General features: G+C 35.5%; 2 protein-coding genes across 3 annotated transcripts in view; one reads left to right on the forward strand and one right to left on the reverse strand.

Annotated features, from left to right (window-relative positions):
* The window catches only part of LOC123552122 (charged multivesicular body protein 2b-like), a 19700-nt gene extending 17815 nt beyond the window's left edge, over window positions 1–1885 (reverse strand). The window contains exon 1 of the mRNA XM_045341518.2: window positions 1691–1885. Coding sequence (XP_045197453.1) covers window positions 1691–1724 — 34 coding nt within the window. The 5' untranslated portion in view covers window positions 1725–1885. The remainder of the gene's footprint in view (window positions 1–1690) is intronic.
* Window positions 1862–14159, forward strand: LOC123552121 (general transcription factor IIE subunit 1-like). Of its 2 annotated transcripts, none has more exons than XM_053541675.1 (7): window positions 1862–1951; window positions 6205–6671; window positions 7194–7382; window positions 7890–8091; window positions 9292–9499; window positions 11757–11927; window positions 13845–14159. In XM_053541675.1, exons 2-6 carry the CDS (start codon window positions 6217–6219, stop codon window positions 11924–11926), a joined length of 1224 nt encoding a protein of 407 aa, XP_053397650.1. In that variant the 5' UTR covers window positions 1862–1951; window positions 6205–6216; the 3' UTR covers window position 11927; window positions 13845–14159. The 2 variants fall into 2 exon arrangements, with proteins under 2 accessions (XP_053397650.1, XP_053397649.1); XM_053541674.1 differs by having other exon boundaries at window positions 1915–2092.
* The last annotated feature ends 8799 nt before the right edge of the window (window positions 14160–22958 follow it).

Below are 22958 nucleotides of genomic sequence, written 5' to 3' on the forward strand. Positions count from 1 at the left end.
CGTTCCTAAATTATTCTTTCCTTTTTTCATTTCAAACCAGAAAATTTGTGCTTGTCCGCGGACAAACGGAATGCGAAAACTCACTTGTCCGCAGTCAAAAAGTCCCGAGTCGGACAAGTCGGACATAGGAATTCCACACCCCTGATTAAAGAATAATCACAAAATGTATTTCTAAAGATAGATCTTGGTTTCCATTATTTTCTAACATTCTCCCTACAAAACTGACAGTTTCGGAATACTGCAGAGGTTAGTCAAAATAATTTGACGGTCAGATTGTTTTATATCTGTGACGGGCAATCTAACCGTCAAAACTTCGAAGGACCAAAATAATGGAGGATAAATCACAGTACACAGTCATGTTAAGTTATTGGTTATATTGCTTGCGCATATTCGCCATGTAGACACGGTAAACGTTTATTGTGTACAGTGCAAACATAGGTTTAAATCACCAGAAAATTCGTAATTTTGAAAATTATTCAATAACTTTTACATAAATCAATGAGGATCCCCTTTTCATACATGTATGTAAGTTTTATTTGAATTTATGGCCAATTCGTAAAGCTGCTTAAAATAATTGATAAATTACAAAACAGTGGTATTTTCGTTAGATTCTAGATGTAAAAGTTTAAGCCACTATTTTATTAATATGTCCTGATCTGGCCCTTCGTGAATTATCGCTAGCACGCAGTTATGATAACATGGTGGATGTCATATTACATTTTAAGTAGTTGTTACATAAAAAAAAATCACTAGATATTATTAATACAGTTATACCATTGTGATCTTAGTTCTGATATAACAATTGCCTGATAGTGATACGCTCCGAGGGAAAAAATCCCTTCAGGCTTCTCCAATTTTTACACATAATGTACTGACTAATTAAGCTTTATGACACCTATCATTGAAAACTGAATTGAAATCTTACACGCCTGAATTTAGATTAAAGGTGTTGATTTAATCAAATTTGGTGTGATTGAGTCAACTTTGACACCACAACATAAACTAACCTGGCATTTAGAATTATTTTTTAAATGCTAGCCTACGAAATAGAACCAGGACAGTGAATATACATGTGAATGGAGAAACCAAAATATTTTATTTGAATTTAAAGGAGCTCCGATTTTTCTAATGATAATTTTCTTTGAGTCTGTCACAAATGTGAATATACTTTGCAGTGACTGTGCCATCTATCTATACAAACAGTCAATATCAAGTCTGGAACCCAAAGAACAAAAGGTTTCTTTCTCGAAAGTGATGACTGGAACATCCAGCAACATTACAAATCAATATTGCCCAAAATGTTACTTTAACTTAGTTTAAGCAAGGAAAAACAACACACTCTAGATAGTGAAACATGCAACGCTTTCCAATTACAAATTGGCATTTACTTTCACCTCCACTTGTTGCTAAGCAACGCGATGTGCTAAAGTGACCAGATATCCTGATCAATTCGAAACAACGCATGAAGAATTGACCCTAAAAGTAAAACTTAAAAGGAAAAATCCACAAATACTGAAGAAGAACTGAATGTGCCTGGTTTTTCATTGCAAATGACTCAGTTCATCTCACAGTATGTCAAATAAGCAGCACCTTATTTCATATTTATTAAGAAAATCTTTTTTCTACTGCACCATGTCTACAATTTAATAGAATAATTTTCTAGAAAATTACAAAAAAAAAGGAAACTTACGTTCAACAGTAGGTTTCTTTGAGAAGAAAGACATTGTGAAATTTGTGTCAGAGCTATAGTATATAATGTCTAGACTAATCTAGCAGTAAATACAGACGACTATACTGAATAAGTTAGCAAAAATCAAATAAATTTGTTTATCTCATATGATTTTTACAAATCCGGAAGCGATTACTCAAGCAAACAAAGCGCTTGGTATTTCGCAAGCGTTTTCGAGTTTTTGATTAAAAAGGGAAATAACTCGAAAATGGAAACAAAAAAGTTCGTAACACCTAAATTTTAGGGATGTTACAGTTGTTTGAAATACCAGAATGACATTTTTTGTTACAAAGAAACAAATATTTTAATTTGAAATAACTAATACACCATTTGTGACTTCAAAAGTGTTATGATTTAACAAAGGTAAAAACACTGAACTACCTAAAAATCGGATGTAGAAGAAGCCGGATAGGCTTTCAGAATTTCTTTTTGATATGAAAACTGCCTTTAGAAATCTCAAACAACCCCTGAAATATTCAAGTCCAAATATAATTAAATCAAGTCAACTCACAAGGACTATTTTGCAATTCACACGCTAGCAAGACATTTCGACCCCAAGACATTTCAACCCCAACTCCTTGGACATTTCGACCCCATTAAATGATATGCCTAAAAACATCTAAGAATGCCGTCATTATTATAATTAAGCTTTAATATATAAATAACTGAGCAATTTCAAAATGTAATAATGCTTAATTAGCAATTAAAATGTTAAAATACAGTTATTTTCGCGAAAAAAAGATTTTTTTTACGAAAATGAGCTATATTTGTCTATTAATTTCTTTATTTTCTAAAATTCTTTTTCTAATTTGTTAAAGACTATATTAGTTCCTGCCTTCATATGAAAATGAGTGATTTTTATCTAACAATAATGAAATAATCATCATTTATATATATTTTTTATTAATGAAAATAACGGGATTTGTGTATCAGCCGCGTTTATTACGTAAATAATTTAAGAACAAATCGTTCTGATTACCTATCTTAAAATAACCTTCATATAACATGTTTTCATACTTGGTGCTTATTTATATTTTCAAATCATCTTAAAGACTATTTTAGTACACGGCTATATTAAAACAAAACATAAAAAGATTTTTAAATCATGGGACGGTTTCGCTGATTTTAATTATGAAAATAACTTTAATAAAGTCACATCTTTAATACCTCTTTATTTATTTATTTCAACCAAATATAAATAATTAAAATGTAACTCAAAGAAGTTTAAGATGTCACCATCTTCATTACATTGATATTTAAAATCATAATCAGAAAAACGTGATCTTTTGATTGGATTATCTCACCTTCATTAATTGTTTGTTGATATACAGCATTTGTATATTTATCTGCAGTGCGCATTGCAATTAACAATCAATTAAGCGATTGTGGTGACAGCGTATATTTATAGACATGTGTTAACATTATCATTAATTTCGGCGAAAATGTAAAGAAAACAATAGAAAATTAAACAACACATTGCTTATTTTCGCATTTAATGTTATTTTCGTAAGCGATTTTGATGCACACATAAAGTATTTGCTTTACAGAATACAGAATATGATTTTTGTTATTTACAAACTGCTCTTTTCTTTTCTATGAATGACATTCCTTCCAGTTGAAAAATATCAAACACGAAATCCCCGTTACTGCAAAATATAAGAATATATGAGTACTGTTCTGTTAAAAACGGGGAAAAAATTATCATATTTCATATCTGTAAGGAAAATGTGGCAGCCATATTACTTTTTTCTATATAAAGTATTTTAGCAAATACACGTGATTTAAAGTCAAGCGATTTCGGTCACACATTAAACCGGAATCCACCTAAAAAACCAGGATACACCGGAATGCATTTTCCATAACCGGGATACACCTGTATTTTGTAAGTTAAAGGTATTTTTGAAGTTTTTTTTGAATAATTCAATCATATATATCATAAATGAATAAAATACGAAAGCAAAATAAAATACGTTCAAACACGTTTCCATTACCGAAATACACCATTATTTTATTAATAAATGGTATTTTTATAGGGTTTATTGCAGAAATCATTCGTGTATAATATAAATAATACTGGCAGTAAGTTTCAGAAGGATAAATAAAATTCTTTAACGCAAAACGATTTTATAAGAGACTGAAATTCAGCGACCACGTGGGAAATTGCCATAATCGAAATACACCCGTATTTCTTTAACAAATGGTATTTTTGAAGTGATTTATGACTGAATTCAAACATATATATCATAAATTATTATTTTTCAAAAGGAAATTAAAATACTTTTGCGTGTTACATCTTGTACATGATTGAAAATCAGCGTGCGCACTGGAAATTTGTGCATTCGGAATTTCCATATTCTAGATTCTCCAATGTACACAGGTATTTCTTTAATAAATCGTATTTTTAGGGTTTATGATAGAATTCAATCATATCTCAAATAAATAATTAATTTACAAAAGGAAGATAAAATGCACGAAACTTTTTTATACGAAGCTGAAAATTTGTTGAGCGCACGGGAAATTTGCACACTCGTGGATGAACAACAGTCGCCAGAATTTTGTTAGCTTTTAAATTAAATAAAAGCTTATCATATTTAACTGCACTTACCTTAAGCTTGTTAGACATTATTTGTCACATGTCACTTGTGTGTGCTTACGAATATACTGATTAATTGATATAATTAAAAGGTGTGATAATCCAGTCAAACTCTATCAGGACTAATCAGAGGCACGTGTTTGTTACGCCGCATATATTCAAAGGACATTAATTGTGCTTTGGCAATAAATGCAGTAAACGTTTTTATATTCATATATAAACATGATATAATTCTTTTAAAAACTGATTTTTCATAATACATTTTCTTCTTAAATTATCAAATTAAACATGAAGAAATAATTCAATTAGTTCCAATAATAAACTTTCCGGTCAGCGCGGTTTATTCCCTGACATGTATTTTGTGTATGATTGATTTAGAAATAGAATATTTATATACATCTTTATAAATTAATATTTTCTAAAATATGCAAAATGGAAGAAATATAAAATGAAAACATACAACTATTTCTGAGGGGTCGAAATGTCTTGGGGTCGAAATGTCTTTGGGGTCGAATCGTCCAAGAAAATTAAATTTTGGGGTTGAAATGTCTTGGGGGGTCGAAACGTCCAAGATTCATTCACACAGATGGTTCAAAAGATGAATCAAAGGTTGGGTATGCTGCTCTCAGCCACCTTCATCAATCAAAATTACGTTTGCCAAATAATGCAACCATATTTTCAGCCGAGGCAAAAGCTATTGATTTAGCCCAAAATTTTATATCAAAATATAGTGAAGAAAAATTTATTATCTTTTCTGACTCGCTTTCTGTTTTACAGTCAATTTATAACCGAAATATGGAAAATCCTTTCACTCAAAATATTCTTCTCAGGTTCATGAACTATCTTTAAAAAAGGCTATCATATTTTGTTGGATTCCCAGTCATGTTGGTATTTATGGAAATGAGGATGCTGATACTGCAGCAAAAAAATCCCATTCATTATCACAATCTAATTTGAAATTACCACATAACGATTTTAGGCCAAATATAAACAAATACATTTTATCTAAATGGCAATCGCCATGGGACAATGCTTCATTCAATAAACTTCATGATATTAAACCTACTCTAGGGGAATGGCACCAAGGGAACAGATCTGTTCGCAGGGCAGGGAGGAAGTTGTTCTTTCTCATTGTCGAATAGGTCATACCCGTTTGACTCATTCTTATCTTTTGAATAAAGAAGATCAACCCGAATGTGTACCATGTCAAACACAGTTAACTATTAAACATGTTTTAATCAACTGTGTGGACCTTGCTCCACAACGCAGTACATACTATGACGTTCAATCTTTGAAAGAGTTATTTGAAAATTTGAAAAAGTTTCAGTCAGAAATATTTTATCGTTTTTAAAGCAGATAGGAATTTATCAAAAAATCTGACATTTTATATTTTTATTCACATCTTTTGCAATATTATTATGATTGCAGCTGATATTTTAACACATACGTATATACATTTTTACATAAATGATTTTAGATATGCTTTACATTTTTACATAAATGATTTTAGATATGCTTTACATCTTTACATTTTTACATAAATGATTTTAGATATGCTTTACATTTTTACTTAAATGATTTAAGGTATGCTTTACAACTGGCGTTTTCAATATAACTTCTTCTCGGCAATATATGACCATTTTGTGTTGATTCACCCTAAAACCCAAACTCACTTGATATAAGATGAAAGGAAGCTCTGACAGTAAAAGTTTGTGACATTTGTTATTTAATTTTTACTTTTCTCAACAAGGACAAATAGTAATTAATACCAATGCAATTTGAAGTATATTTGCGAATAATGCTGTCAGAACATTAATACAGATTTAAATATAATTATTCAGTGTTCTCAAATGTCTAAATAACATGTTCTTTCATGTTTCAGAAGTGAACCATAATGGATGCTGAAGTTCTGACAGAAGTTCCGCAGAGCATGAAGAGGCTGGTGCGTCTTGTGGCACGTGGTTTTTATTCCATAGAACATGCCTTAGTGATAGACATGCTTGTGAGAAATCCATGCATGAAAGAGGATGATATGCTAGAATTATTGAAGTTTGACAGAAAACAACTTCGAGCAGTGATAAATACGCTGAAAAGTGAAAAATTCATCAAAGTTAGAATGAGAGTAGAAACAGATGCTGAGGGTCGGACTACAAGGCATAATTATTATTTTATTAGTTATGTTATGTTTGTAAATATTGTGAAATATAAACTGGACCATGTGCGGCGGAAAATTGAGATGGAAGAACGAGATAACACCAGTCGGGCATCATTTAGATGTGACGATTGCCAGAAAACATTTACAGATCTCGAAGCGGACCAGCTGTTTGACTTCTTATCTCAGACATTCAAGTATGGTTTTTTGTTTTCTTTATTGTTTAAATAATATGTGACACTGATATTAAAGTAGTTGCTAGTATATGAAACAAAGATCTACTCATTTATTCTTCAGATAATATATTTCATCAGTCCTTTTCATGTATCTTGAATCTGTTTATATTGTATTGAGTATGGAGTGAAGTTAAATATGAGGTAATTTTGATGTCTGGAGTTTATGCCTTCCTATCCCTGGGAAGATAGCTACAAGTTTTACAGATATATGACATTCATTAATTACTGTAACATTCTATTTTTGTTTGTGACAGATTTTCTTGAGCCAGCATTTATCAATAATGTGCCTTAAAGTAATCCTTTGGGATAATTATTTTAGAATACTTGACCTTGACATTAATTGCAAGGCCAGTATAGTACAAGCCTTTCATTCTCAGAAGTCCCGCAGAGCATGAAGAGACTGGTGCGTCTGGTGGCACGTGGTTTTTATTCCATAGAGCATGCCTTAGTGATAGACGTGCTTCTCATTCTCTTCATTTTAAGGTGTACAATGTGTCAAAATGAAGTGATAGAAGATGAAAGTGCAATAAATAAGACAGACGCACGGACGTTACTTGCCAAGTTCAATGAGCAGATACAGCCACTGTATGACCTGTTGAGAGAATGTGAAGATGTGAGGTTAGCACCAGAACTCTTGGAGCCGGAACCCACAGATATCAGATCTTCACAAAGGTTGGTGCCCTGCTTCATTTAGTTATTGGTTGCCTACATAGAGTGTTGAAGAAAAAGGCTAAGAATGAAAATCATTGATATATTTATCAGAAAAACTTGATCATGGACAACAGAAGATCTGTATAGTCTGTTGTTCTTTAAAGGTTTGTGAAAAAAATTAAAAATCAGTATGAAATATGTACATTTTATTGGACATTTCCTATCCATGGACACTATTCCTCCAAAAACCACCAGTGGCAGGTAGTTGTGTCATAACAGAGACTTATGTAGCACTGAATGAAATAAAACTATGTTAATATTGAAGAGAAAAAACAGAGCTGGGAGCATATTCTTCCCAGCTTGGAGGAAACAACAAGAAACTTCAAAAAAGTGCTTTCTAGGCCAAGATATTTAAATGTCCCAAATGATCTGCCAATATTTAGACATCAAGTTTAATAAAATCCAGCGGAATCAAAATTAAACACATTGATAGGATTTAACTGTTTAACTTTTCTTTTGCAACTTTAGACCAAAAAACACAAAAGCAGCATCTACAGACAAATGGAGTGGGGATGCCACAAAATATACGACACAGTTTGGTTATACAGATACATCTATTAGTGTGTCTATGAATGAAGGACAGAAGAAAGAGAAAGAAGCACCAAAACAACAACCTATCTGGATGAAGAAGAGCACTGTTGATGGTGTTCCCATGGATACCACAAATGAGGTAACATTCAGATTGTTATACGCCCAAAGGGACGTATAATGTTATACTCCCGGTGTCTGTCTGTCCAGATGTCTGTCCATCCGTTAGCAATTTCGTGTCCGCTCTGTAACTCTTGAATCCCTAGAAGGATTTCGAAGAAACTTGACAGAAGCCTTCACCACATCGAGACAATGTGCAGAGCACATGTTCTGGATGGCTCGCTTCAAGGTCAATGTCACACTTAGGGGTCAAAGGTCCTATGACTTTGTTTCGTGTCTGCTCAATAACTCTAGAACTGCTTGAAGGATTTTAAAGAAACTTGGCACAAATGTTTACCACATCAAGACGACATGCAGAGCGCTTGTTTCGGATGGCTCACTTCAAGGTCACACTTAGGGGTCAAAGGTCATACCTGAACCCCTTGAAGGATTTCGAAGAAACTTGACACAAATGTTCACCACATTGAGACAACGTGCAGAGCACATGTTCTGGATGGCTCACTTCAAGGTCAAGGTCACACTTAGGGGTCAGAGGTCATAAGACTATGTTTCGTGTCTGCTCTGTAACTCTTGAACTGCTTGAAGGATTTAAAAATAAAAAAACTTGGCACAAATGTTCACTACATCGAGACGACATGCAGAGCGCATGTTCTGGATGGCTCGCTTTAAGGTCAAGGTCACATTTAGGGGTCAAAGGTCATAACTTCAGGCGTATATTGCTTGCATTTTGGTGCTCTTGTTTCCAAAGCTGTTGTCATATCATCTTTGAAAAAACATAGTCAAATTGCAAGTTGTTTCTTTATGTTACAAAACCTAGTGGCAACTAATTAGTTCTGTTCTCATTGTGGCACAATGGTAAACTAGTGGATTAGTAGTTAGTTCTGTTCTCGTGTTGGCACAATGTTAAACTAGTGGATAACTAGTTAGTTCTGTTCTCATTGTGGTACAATGTTAAACTAGTGGATAACTAGTTAGTTCTGTTCTCATTGTGGCACAATGTTGAACTAGTGGATAACTAGTTAGTTCTGTTCTCATTGTGGCACAATGTTTAACTAGTGAATAACTTGTTAGTTCTGTTCTCAGATGTAAAAAGAAACATGCCTGAAAAACAGTGTTGGAATTTTGATAATATTGAAACTTAATATAATATTGAATGTCTTTCTTGGCGTAAGTATGACCAAATATATTACATGAAAAAAAACAAAAAAACTTTTTATCATAGGTTACTGCTGAAGATAATATAATATCAAGAAAGGACCAGGATAATCGACCCGATGTGAATCGCGAGATTGAGAATCTGTTGATGATACATGAGAAAAAGACCAATATGAGTGTACCTGCAATGATTCCAGGCGTAGGAAATGCTGAGGAGAGCGACAGCAGTGACAGTGATGCAGAAACAGCACAGCCAACAGGGATGTCTGCAGAAGGTACATTCAGGTGTTTTTAGCTCGACTATTCAAAGAATAGTCTAGCTATTCTGCTCACCCTGGCGTCGGCGTCGGCGTCACACCTTGGTTAAGTTTTTGCATGCAAGTACATACAGCCATCAATTAAAGGCATATAGCTTTGAAACTTATTTTTTCTTTTTCTAGGTCAATTACCAACCTCTCTGGGTCAAGTCCCATAACTCTGACATGTATTTTGAGCAAATTATGCCCCCTTTTGGACATAGAAAATTTTGGTTAAAGTTTTACATGCAAGTTACTATCTCCAAAACTAACGCAGATATTGATTTGAAACTTCACATGTGTCTTCGGAGTAATAAAACTAGTTGATAGCAGCAAGTTCCATAACTCTGACCTTCATTTTGGCCAAATTATGCCCCCTTTTGGACTTAGAAAATTTTGGTTGAAGTTTTGCGTGCAAGTACATACAGGTATTTCTAAAAGGCATATAGATTGAAACTTACTTTTCTTTTTCTAGATCAATTACCAACCTCACTGGGTCAAGTTCCATAACTCTGACATGTTTTTTGAGCAAATTATGCCCCCTTTTAGACTTAGAAAATTTTGGTTAAAGTTTTACATGCAAGTTATTATCTCCAAAACTAATGCAGATATTGATTTGAAACTTCACATGTGTCTTCGGGGTTATAAAACTAGTTGATAGCAGCAAGTCCCATAACCCTGACCTTCATTTTGGCCAAGTTGTGCCCCCTTTTGGACTTAGCAAATTCTGGTTAAAGTTTTGCGTGCAAGTACATACAGCTATTACTAAAAGGCATATAGATTTGAAACTTATTTTTTCTTTTTCAAGATCAATTACTTACCTCACTGGATCAAGTTCCATAACTCTGGCATGTATTTTGGGCAAATTATGCCCCCTTTTGGACTTTGAAAATTCTGGTTAAATTTCTATCTCCAAAACTAATGCAGATATTGAATTGAAACTTCACATGTGCCTTAGGGGTTATAAAACCAGTTGATAGCAGCAAGTCCCATAACTGATATGCATTTTGGTCAAATTATTTCCCCTTTTGAACTTAAAACTCTTTTGATATTTAACCTTTTTAGGTAATATTTTCCTGCCTCTTCGACAATATTTCGAATATTCGAGCTTGGCTGTCTTACGGACAGCTCTTGTTTTGTGAAAAACTTCATATTAAACATGAGTTACGAAACTTCCATTTCAGTTAGGTGATGAATTCTCTTTGTTTGTATTAATAGCAGTAGTTTAGTTTATACTAATTCATGTTAGCTCAATTGTGTTGTAAGCTTCAAGCTCATTTGATCCACTCTCAAGTTTGCTTCCTGGAAAAACCAGTACTGGTGTCATATGAGAAGGTGCGGTCTGGACCCCAGCTGGGCTCTAACCCACGACCTCGGGTTGAATGACCAACACATTAACAACTAGACCACCGCTCTTCTTAAAGGTTTCATGAATATATAAACACAGATGTAATGACTAAGACTTAGGCAAATAAGATAAAGTTACACAAATGTAGTCTTACTGCATATTGGGAGTTGAAAAATGTCTCTTCCTTGTTGTTGTCAGTTCTAGAATGAGGTCAGAACAATGTAATATTTTCAAGGGTTTTTTTTTTCAGTTGAACTGATTACTGTGAAATCATTAATATTTGTGGGAGGGGCTAATTTTCGTGGATTTCGTGGTTGAGTCAATACACGAAATTTAATCCCAGTGAACAAGTAAAATTCCCATTCATTTTATGTTCAAAAGTTGAAATCCACGATTTCTTATCCCCACGAAATTGCCATTTTGACCAAAACCACGAAATTTCATGCCCACGAAATTAAATGATTTTACAGTATTTAACTTTTACTCAGATATTTTATTACATTAACTGAACACATCTGTATAGTTTTGACAAAACTTGTATTAGTTTGCCAAAACACAGTATGATTTTACAAACTACAGTGATTACAAGGTGATAGTAGCTAGATAGATCATTTAAATTAAGGTGACACAATGCCAGGCATATACAGGTGTGTGGTATTTCCAGAGCAAATACCTTTAAAATGTGGTTATCCATTTATCACAGTTTTCAGTATTCGATTTTCACAAAGTTTGGTATTGGCAAAGGAAAGTATAATAAGATAACGTCATTCAGTTGTAACAAACCAGTTCTAAAAGTTTAGTTTTCTCAAAGTGCATTGAACAGTGTCTGGATAACTTTCTATGCATGCATTGTAATTTTATTACTTATATATGTAATTATACTACCAGTTGCGGAGGATGAAAGTGAGGCTGAAGAAGAGGTTGTCATGGTAACAGTAGCAGGAACTAAAGTACCATTGTCAGATGTCACAGACGAGATGGTAGCAAGAATGTCTCTAGAGGAGAAGGCAGATTATATCAGGCTAGGTCAGGAAATGTACCAGGATATGTACGAATGAGGTAAGCAAGAGATAGTCAGGCTTGGTCAGGAAATGTACCAAGATATGTATGAATGAGGTAAGCATGAGATAGTCTGGCTAGGTCAGGAAATGTACTAGAATATGTATGAATGAGGTAAGCATGAGATAGTCAGGCTAGGTCAGGAAATGTACCAGAATATGTATGAATGAGGTAAGCATGAGATAATCAAGCCAGGCCAGGAAATGTACCAGAATATGTATGAATGAGGTAAGCATGAGATAGCCTGGCTAGGTCAGGAAATGTACCAGGATATGTATGAATGAGGTAAGCATGAGATAGCCTGGCTAGGTCAGGAAATGTACCAGGATATGTATGAATGAGGTAAGCATGAGATAGTCTGGCTAGGTCAGGAAATGTACCAGAATATGTATGAATGAGGTAAGCATGAGATAGTCTGGCTAGGTCAGGAAATGTACCAGAATATGTATGAATGAGGTAAGCATGAGATAGTCTGGCTAGGTCAGGAAATGTACCAGAATATGTATGAATGAGGTAAGCATGAGATAGTCACTAGGCCAGGAAATGTACCAGAATATGTATGAATGAGGTAAGCATGTGATAGTCTGGCTAGGTCAGGAAATGTACCAGGATATGTATGAATGAGGTAAGCACGAGATAGTCTGGCTAGGTCAGGAAATGTACCAGAATATGTATGAATGAGGTAAGCATGACATAGTCAAGCCAGGCCAGGAAATGTACCAGAATATGTGTGAATGAGGTAAGCATGAGACAGTCTGGCTAGGCTAGGAAATATACCAGGATATGTATGAATGAGGTAAGCATGACATAGTCAAGCCAGGCCAGGAAATATAGCAGAATATGTGTGAATGAGGTAAGCATGAGACAGTTGGGCTTGGCTAGGATATGTACAAGGATATGTATGAATGAGGTAAACATTAGATAGTCAAGTCAAGCCAGGCCAGGTAGTGAACCAGGGTATGTTTGAATGAGATATGCTTGAGATAGTCAGGCTAGGCCAGGAAATGTACTAGAATATGTATAAATGAGGTAAGCATGAGATAGTCTGGCTAGGTCAGGAAATGTACCAGGATATGTATGAATGAGGTATGCATGAGATAGTCGGGCTTGGCCAGGAAATGTTTCAGGATATGTATGAATAGGGCAAACACCAGATAGTGAGGCTAGGCCAGGAAATGTTTCAAGATATGTATGAATGAGGTAAACACCAGATAGTCAGGCTAGGCCAGGAAATGTACCAGAATATGTATGAATGAGGTAAGCACAAAAATTATAGTGAAAATGAGAACAAGGGCTTCCGTGGCTGAGTGGTTATGGTCGCTGACTTGTTATCACTTGCCCCTCACTGATGTAGGTTACAGCCTCACTCGGGATGTCGAATTCTTCATATGAGGAAGCCACCCAGCTGGTTTATAGGTCAGTGGTTCTACCCAGGTGCCCACTCATGATGAGATAATGCACTGAGAGACACCTGGGGTCTTCCTCTACCAGGTGCAAAGTTTAACCCACACAAAAAAATGTTCCTGGAACAGAAAGCAGATTGTATCAGGAAAGGTTCAATAATGTAGCAGGGTCTGTATGAATGAGTTAAGCATGAGATAGTGGCAAGAATTTTCCTAGAAGAGAAGGCAAATTATATCAGGCAAAGTTAGGAAATTTGCCAGATTTTTATGAATGAGATATTAATAGAAGCCTTAATTGCAGTGTTAAGAATATGCAAGATGTGGCATGAATGTGTTGAAGGACATGATGTAGATTTGCAGACATTTTAAATTTTCTAGTGGCATTATTCACAAATATTAGTCAAATAAAACTACTGTAATATATCCAATCTACAGTAATTTTGTGAATCACCGGAGATAGACTTGTTAAGGTAGATTAAGTGTTAATATTACACGACAATGTTTTCTATTGCAGATACATTTAGCCTACCACATGGTTGGACAAGAGACTTGACTTCAAGATATTCTTCCTTGTTGACCTGCTGGGCAGAATTGTCATTTAAAGTGCAATGTCCATGTGTCGACCACACTTGCACAGAGTGCCACTTTTTAAATGACATTCATTGTTTGAATCTTTTTTTTGAATAATGTGTCATATGATGTCATATTGAAGTGAGGTATGTGGAAGATTGACGGGGATATGTAGAAAAAAAAGGTCTTTGGAAGGTGCTTGCATATTTTCCCTAGGGATAAAATGTTATATTCTAGTAAATAAATACAATTGTTGTCAGTTTGCTTTTATTATCTCTTCTTAAACAAAAGACAGCTTTTGAAAAAGTGTATGTCCCAATACTGCCCCATATGCAATCTCAGCCTTGGTTTTTCTAGAAGTTACTTATATGTCAAGTTTAAATTCAGTCTCAAGTTACTGAGTGGAAACTTTTCTATTTTTAATAATAGTGATCTTGACCTTGACACCTCTAACCCCAAATTCAATCTCAACATTGGTCTGATTATAAGCAACCTATAGGGAAAGTTCCATTTCAACATCTCAACCCAATTTGCATATCCTAGTTCTTTTGTATAACATACCATCAGCCCTTTTGTGCACATCATAGTTCTTGCATATCATAGTTCTTGTGCATAACATACCATCAGTCCTTTCGTGCACATCATAGTTCTTGCATATCCTAGTTCTTGTGTATAACATACCAGCGGCCTTGTGCATATCATAGTCCTTGCATATATCAGTTCTTTTGTATAATATATCAGCATCCCTTTTGTGCATATCATACTAGTCCTTGCATATTATATCAATTCTTGTGTATAACATATCAGCAGCTCTTTTGTGCATAAAGTAGTCCTTGCATATATAAAAAAAAATATATAACATACCAGCTGCACTTTTGTGCATATCATAGTCCTTGCATATCCTAGTTCTTGTGAATAGCATATCAACAGCCCTTTTGTGCATATCAGTCCTTGCATATCCTAAGTCTTGTGTATAACATACAAACAGTCCTTTTGTGCATATCCTAGTTCTTGTGTATAGCATATCAACAGCCCTTTTGTGCATATCAGTCCTTGCATATCCTAAGTCTTGTGTATAACATACAAACAGTCCTTTTGTGCATATCCTAGTTCTTGTGTATAGCATATCAACAGTCCTTTTGTGCATATCCTAGTCCTTGCATATCCTAGTTCTTGTGTATAGCATATCAACAGTCCTTTTGTGCATATCCTAGTTCTTGTGTATAGCATATCAACAGCCCTTTTATGCATATCATAGTTCTTGTGTATAGCATATCAACAGCCCTTTTGTGCATATCCTAGTTCTTGTGTATAGCATATCAACAGCTCTTTTGTGCATATCCTAGTTCTTGTGTATAGCATATCAACAGCCCTTTTGTGCATATCAGTCCTTTTGTGCATATCCTAAGTCTTGTGTATAACATACAAACAGTCCTTTTGTGGGTATCCTAGTTCTTGTGTATAGCATATCAACAGCCCTTTTATGCATATCAGTCCTTGCATATCCTAAGTCTTGTGTATAACATACAAACAGTCCTTTTGTTCATATCCTAGTTCTTGTGTATAGCATATCAACAGCCCTTTTGTGCATATGGGTCCTTGCATATCCTAAGTCTTGTGTATAGCATACAAACAGCCCTTTTGTGCATATCATAGTCCTTGCATATCCTAGTTCTTGTGTATAGCATATCAACAGTCCTTTTGTGCATATCCTAGTTCTTGTGTATAGCATACCAACAGCCCTTTTGTGCATATCATAGTTCTTGTGTATAGCATATCAACAGTCCTTTTGTGCATATCCTAGTTCTTGCATATCAACAGTCCTTTTGTGCATATCCTAGTTCTTGTGTATAGCATACAAATAACCCTTTTATGCATATCATAGTTCTTGTTAGCTCATCTGATTTTTTGAAAAAAAATGATGAGTTATTGTCATCACTTGAGCGGTTGTCGGCGTCGGCGTCGGCGTCTGCGTCGGCGTTGCCTGGTTAAGTTTTATGTTTAGGTCAGCTTTTCTCCTAAACTATCAAAGCTATTGCTTTGAAACTTGGAATACTTGTTCACCATCATAAGCTGACCCTGTATAGCAAGAAACATAACTCCATCTTGCTTTTTGCAAGATTTATGGCCCCTTTTGTACTTAGAAAATATCAGATTTCTTGGTTAAGTTTTATGTTTAGGTCAACTTTTCTCCCAAACTGTCAAAGCTATTGCTTTGAAACTTGGAATACTTATTCACCATCATAAGCTGACCCTGTACAGCAAGAAACATAACTCCATCTTGCTTTTTGCAAGATTTATTGCCCCTTTTGGACTTAGAAAATCAGTTTTCTTGGTTAAGTTTTATGTTTAGGTCAGCTTTATATCCTAAACTATCAAAGCTATTGCTTTAAAACTTGCAACACTTGTTCACCATCATAAGTTGGAACCCAGTACAGCAAGAAACATAACTCCATCCTGCTTTTTGCAAGATTTATGGCCCCTTTTGGACTTAGAAAATATCAGATTTCTTGGTTAAGTTTTATGTTTAGGTCAACTTTTTCTCTTAAACTATCAAAGCTATTGCTTTGAAACTTGCAACACTTGTTCACCATCATAAGCTGACCCTGTGCAGCAAGCAGCGTAACTCCATCCTGATTTTTGCAATAATTATTGCCCCTTTTGGACTTAGAAAATCATTTTCTTGGTTGAGTATTATGTTTAAGTCAACTTTTCTCATAAACTATCAAAGCTATTGCTTTAAAACTTGCAACAGTTTTTCACCATCATAAGTGGACACTGTACATCAAGAAACATAACTCTATCCTGCTTTTTGCAAGAATGATGGCCCTTTTTAGACTTAGAAAATCATGGGTAGGACAATATTTCTATTACACAAAAAAAATCAGATGAGCGTCAGCACCCGCAAGGCGGTGCTCTTGTGTATAGCATACCATCAGCCCTTTTGTGCATATCCTAGTTCTTGTGTATAGCATACCAACAGCCCTTTTGTGCATATCTTAGTCCTTGCATATCCTAGTTCTTATGTATAGCATACCAACAGTCCTTTTGTGCATATCCTAGTTCTTGTGTATAGCATATTAACAGCCCTTTTGTGCATATCCTAGTTCTTGTGTATAGCATACCAACAGCTCTTTTGTGCATATCATAGTTCTTGCATATCCTAGTTCTTGTGTATAGCATATCAACAGCCCTTTCGTACAAATAATAGATCTGACATCCCAGTTCTTTTGTATAACTACCAGCACCTCTTTTGTGCATATAAAAGTTCCAGCATATCCCATTTTTAGCTCACCTGAGCCAAAGGCTCAGGGTGAGCTATTGTGATCACTCACCATCCGGGGGTCATGATTTATATAGACTTGTATAGGGAAAACTTTGAAAATCTTCTTGTCCAAAACCATAAGGCTTAGGGCTTTGATATTTAGTATGTAGCATTATCTAGTGGGCCTCTGCCACGATTGTTCAAATTATAATTATCTCTCTAGGATATAATATGGCCCCACCCACTCATTTAAGGAAAAACTTCGAAAATCTTGTCAAAAACAAAAGGGCCTAGGGCTTTGATATTTGGTATGTAGCATCATGTAGTGGGCCTCTACCAAGATTGTTCAAATGATCCCCCTAGGGTGAAATATTGCCCCGCCCAGGGGGTCACATGGTTTATATGGACTTGTATAGGGAAAAACTTTAAAAATCCTCTTGTGTGAAACCACAAGACCTAGGCTTTTGATATTTGGTATGTAGCATTGCCTTGTGGTTCTCTCCCAAGATTGTTCAAATTATTACCCTGGGGTGAAAAGAGGCCCTGCCACGGGGGTCCCTAGTTTTACATAGACATATATAGGAAAAAAATTAAAAATCTTGTCTGAAACTGCAAGGCATAGGCTTTTCATATTTGGTATGTTGCATTATCTAGTGGCTCTCTACCAAGATTATTCAAATTATGCCCCTGAGTTGAAAAGAGGCCCCACCTAGGGGGTCCCAAGTTTTACATAGACTTACATAGGAAAAACTTTAAAAATCTTCTTGCCTGAAACTGCAAGGCCTATGCTTTTGATATCTGGTATGTTGCATTGCCTAGTGGTCTACTACCAAAATTGTTCAAATTTTGCCCCTGGGGTGAAAGAGGCCCTGCCCTGGAGGTCCCAAGTTTTACGTAGACTAATATAGGAAAAGCTTTAAAAAAATCCTCTTGACTGAAAGTTCAAGGCCTAGGCTTTTGATATTCGGTATATAGCATTGCCTAGTTGGTCTCTAACAAGATTGTTCAAATATGCCCCTGGAGTGAAAAGAGGCCCCGTTCCGAGGGTCTTATAGTTTTTTAGCTCACCTGAGCCATATGCTCAAAGTGAGCTATTGTGATCACTCACCTTCCAGCGTCCATCCACACTTTCCTTTAAACACCATCTCCTCCTAAACCACCAAGCCAATTTTGATGAAACTTCACAGGGATGATCCTTCGATGGTCTTCTTTAAAAATTATTTCAAGAATTGAATTCCGTACAGAACTCTGGTTGCTATGGCAACCGAAAGGAAAAACTTAAAAATCTTCTTGTCCAAAACCACAAGGCCTAGAGCTTTGATATTTGGTATGTAGCATCATCTAGTGGGCCTCTACCAAGATTTTCAAATTATCCCCCAGGATCAAATATGGCCCCGCCCCAGGGTCACATGGTTTATATAGACTTATTTAGGGAAAAACTTTAAAAATCTTCTTGGCCGAAACTATAAGGCCTAGGGCTTTGATATTTAGTATGTAGCATCATCTAGTGGGCCTCTACAAAGTTTGTTCAAATTATCCCCCTCGGATATAATATAGCCCCGCCCTGGGGTGTCACATTGTTTCTATAGACATATAGGGAAAAACTTCGAAAATCTTTTGTCAAAAACAAAAGGACCTAGGGCTTTGATATTTGGTATGTCGCATCATATAGTGGGCCTCTACCAAGATTTTTCAAATGATCCCCGTAGGATGAAATATGGCCCCGCCCAGGGGGGGTGGGGGTCACATGGTTTATATAGACTTGTATAGGAAAAAAATTTAAAAATCTTCTTGTCTGAAATCACAAGACCTAGGCTTTTGATATTTGGTATGTAGCATTGCCTTGTGTTCCTCTACCAAGATTGTTCAAATGTTTCCACTGGGGTGAAAAGAGGCCCTGCCACAGGGTTCCCTAGTTTTACATAGACATATACTGTAAAATAATTTAATTTTGTGGGCATGAAATTTCGTGGTTTTGGTCAAAATAGCAATTTCATGGGGATATGAATTTGTGGATTTCAACCTTTGAACATAAAATTAATGGGAATTTTACTTGTTCGTTGGTTTAAATTTCATGGATTGACTCAACCACAAAATCCACGAAAATTAGTCCCCCACGAATATTTATGATTTCACAGTATAGGAAAAAACTTCTTGCCTGAAAATGTAAGGCCTGTGCTTTTGATATTTGGTATGTTGCATTGCCTAGTGGTCTACTACCAGAATTGTTCAAATTATGCCCCTGGGGTAAAAGAAGCCCTGCCCTGGGGGTCCCAAGTTTTATATAGACTAATATAGGAAAAAACTTTAAAACTCCTGTCGTCTGAAAGTTCAAGGCCTATGCCTTTGATATTTTGCATGTATCATTGCCTAGTTGATCTCTAACAAGTTTGTTCTAATTATGCCCCTGGGGTGAAAAGAGGCCCCGCCCTATGGGTCACTTGATATATGAGTTATACAGGAAAAAATACTTCAAAAATTAACAGATCATGTTTCCTAGACTAATTATATTTATCTGATGACCCAGAGTGATAAGGGTCACCCAACTGTGAACCTGACCTACTGACCTACTTTCTTGTTTTTTTAGCTCACCTGAGCAATGCTCAGGTGAGTTTTTCTGATCGCTCGATGTCCGGCGTCTGTCGTCCGTCGTCTGTCGTCTGTCGTCTGTCGTCTGTCGTCCGTCGTCTGTCAACATTTAGCTTGTGTATGCGATAGAGGCTGTATTTTTCAATTAATCTTCATGAATATTGGTCAGAATGATAACCTTGATGAAATCTAGGCCGAGTTCGAAAATGGGTCATCTCGGGTCAAAAACTAGGTCACTAGGTCAAATCAAAGAAAAACCTTGTGTATGCGATAGAGGCTGTATTTTTCATTTAATCTTCATGAATATTGGTCAGAATGATAACTTTGATGAAATCTAGGCCGAGTTCGAAAATGGGTCATCTCGGGTCAAAAACTAGGTCACTAGGTCAAATCAAAGAAAAACCTTGTGTATGCGATAGAGGCGGTATTTTTCAATTAATCTTCATGAATATTGGTCAGAATGATAACCTTGATGAAATCTAAGCGGAGTTCGAAAATGGGTCATTTCGGGTCAAAAACTAGGTCACTAGGTCAAATCAAAGAAAAACCTTGTGTATGCGATAGAGGCTGTATTTTTCAATTCTTCTTCATTAATATTGGTCAGAATGATAACCTTTATGAAATCTAGGCCGAATTCGAAAATGGGTCATCTTGGGTCAAAAACTAGGTCACTAGGTCAAATCAAAGAAAAACTTTGTGTATGCGATAGAGGCTGTATTTTTCAATTGATCTTCATGAATTTTGGTCAGAATGATTGCCTTGATAAAATTTAGGCCGAGTTCGAAAATGGATCATCTCGGGTCAAAAACTAGGTCACTAGGTCAAATCAAAGAAAAACCTTGTGTATGCGATAGAGGCGGTATTTTTCAATTGATCTTCATGAATTTTGGTCAGAATGATTACCTTGATGAAATTTAGACCAAGTTCGAAAATGGGTCATCTGGGGTCAAAAACTAGGTCACTAGGTCAAATCAAAGAAAAACCTTGTGTATGCAATAGAGGCTGTATTTTTCAACTGATCTTCATGAAATTTAGCCAGAATGATTACCTTGATGAAATCTAGGCCGAGTTCGAAAATGGGTCATCTGGGGTAAAAAACTAGGTCACTAGGTCAAATCGAAGAAAAACATTGTGTATGCAATAGAGGATGTATTTTTCAATTGATCTTCATGAAATTTGGTCAGAATGATTGCCTTGATGAAATCTAGGTCAGTTTTGAATATGGGTTATCTGAGGTCAAAAACTAGGTCACTAGGTCAAATTAAAGAAAAATCTTGTGTATGCGATAGAGACTGTTTTTTTTAATTGATTTTTATAAAATTTGGTCAGGTTGATTGCCTTAATGAAATCTAGGTCGAATTTGAATATGGGTCATCTGAGGTCAAAAACTAGGTCACTTGGTCAAATCAAAGAAAAAACTTCTGTATGTGATAGAGGCTGTATTTTTCAGTTGATCTTCATGAATTTTGGTCAGAATGATTGCCTTGATAAAATCTAGGTCGAGTTTGAACATGGGTCATCTAGGGTCAAAACCTAGGTCATGTCTAAGAAAATGCTTGTTTTATCACAAGAGACCAATTTTTTGGTCCAATCTTAATGAAAATTGGTCAGAATATTTGTTTCCATGAAATCACTAGGTCAAACATGTTTTACACTGTTATGGAGTGTTTCTTAGGTGAGCGACCTAGGGCCATCTTGGCCCTCTTGTAAGATACAGCCTTGAAATTTGGATGACATGTACAGTTTTGCACACTTATCTTAAAACTGACTTTCAGTGACCATGAATTTGACCTACTGACTTATTTTCTTTTTTTTTTAAGATACAGCCTCGAAATTTGGATGACATGTACAGTTTTGCACACTAATCTTAAGACTGACTTTCAGTGACCATGAATATGACCTACTGACCTACTTTCTTGTTTTTGAAGCTTTAGCAAAGAAATTTGTGCAAGCAAGCAACTCAACTCAGGTAAGCGATATAGGGCCATCATGGCCCTCTTGTATACAAGTTATATAGGAAAAAACCCTGGCACCAGAACAGAAAGAATATGCCTCTCTACTTGTTATACTCTACCCCAAGGTATTCTATAAGAACCATGGTCATGAAGGGGAAAATATACTAACCCGTTTCAATCGCACATTTCATACCTAAAACACGCAGTTCGGTAAATGTGTACTATGCATATCAAACAAGAAGTAATTTATGTTTCATTGTGTACCGGTCACATTTCTTCAATACATCTATCTTAGAAAAACAACGCGTAGTTTATAGTTATTTCAAAGTTATTAAATGTATGTCAATCGTCATTTTAATACACGTGTTCACTAAAATGTGAAAATGCAGCATAAATGTGCAAAATGAATAAAATAAATAGAACAGATGCAGACCAATGTACGATTTCAAATTAAAGATCATATACAAGATGAATTTCATTCATCATTATGAGTTTTATTGTAAAAATGTGATTTTTTTTAAATTCTGTTTTTGTTTGTTTACATTTTTGCCATACATGTGCACACTGCCTTGACCTCTAGACCGGATGTTCATTAGGGAAGGTCAAGCAAGTTTTTTCGGTAACGTTGACGAAAGCATAAAATATGTTGATAATCTCAGCAATATGGAATATGAGACAATGTGACTGGTGCACGATGGAAGATAAATTATCGCTTGTTCAATATACTAGGTACCCATTCACCGAACTGCGCGTTTAAGTTGAGAAATTTACGATTGAAACAAATTAGTATATTTTCCCGTTCATGACCATGGTTCTTATAGAATACCTAGGGGTAGGGTATAACATGTACAGAGGCATTTTCTTTCTGTTCTGGTGCCAGTGGGAAAAAATACTTCAAAAATTATCTGATCATATTTCCTAGACTGTTTAATTATAATTACCTTATGACCCTAAGTAATTAGGGGTCACTTGACTGTAACATTGACCTACTTCTTTGTTTTTTAAGATACAGTCTTGAAATTTGGATGACTTGTACAGTTTTGCACACCGATCTTAAAATAGACTTTCAGTGACCATGAATGTGACTTACTGACCCACATTCTTGTTTTTCAAGATACAGCCTTGAAATTTGGATGACATGTACAGTTTTGCATGCCGAATCTTTAAACTGACTTTCAGTGACCATGAATGTGACCTACTGACCTACATTTTTGTTTTTTAAGATACAGCCTTGAAACAGTTTTGCATG

This window comes from Mercenaria mercenaria, chromosome 4, assembly GCF_021730395.1.
Source record: "Mercenaria mercenaria strain notata chromosome 4, MADL_Memer_1, whole genome shotgun sequence".
Classification (NCBI taxonomy): domain Eukaryota; kingdom Metazoa; phylum Mollusca; class Bivalvia; order Venerida; family Veneridae; genus Mercenaria; species Mercenaria mercenaria.

Bases quoted from the DNA above. Each gene is read 5' to 3' on its own strand.
- LOC123552121 (XM_053541675.1), top strand. From the start codon at position 6,217: ATGGATGCTGAAGTTCTGACAGAAGTTCCGCAGAGCATGAAGAGGCTG. The intron at 7,383-7,889 runs GTTGGTGCCCTG...TTGCAACTTTAG, and splicing joins GATATCAGATCTTCACAAAG to ACCAAAAAACACAAAAGCAG. The intron at 9,500-11,756 runs GTACATTCAGGT...TTATACTACCAG, and splicing joins AACAGGGATGTCTGCAGAAG to TTGCGGAGGATGAAAGTGAG.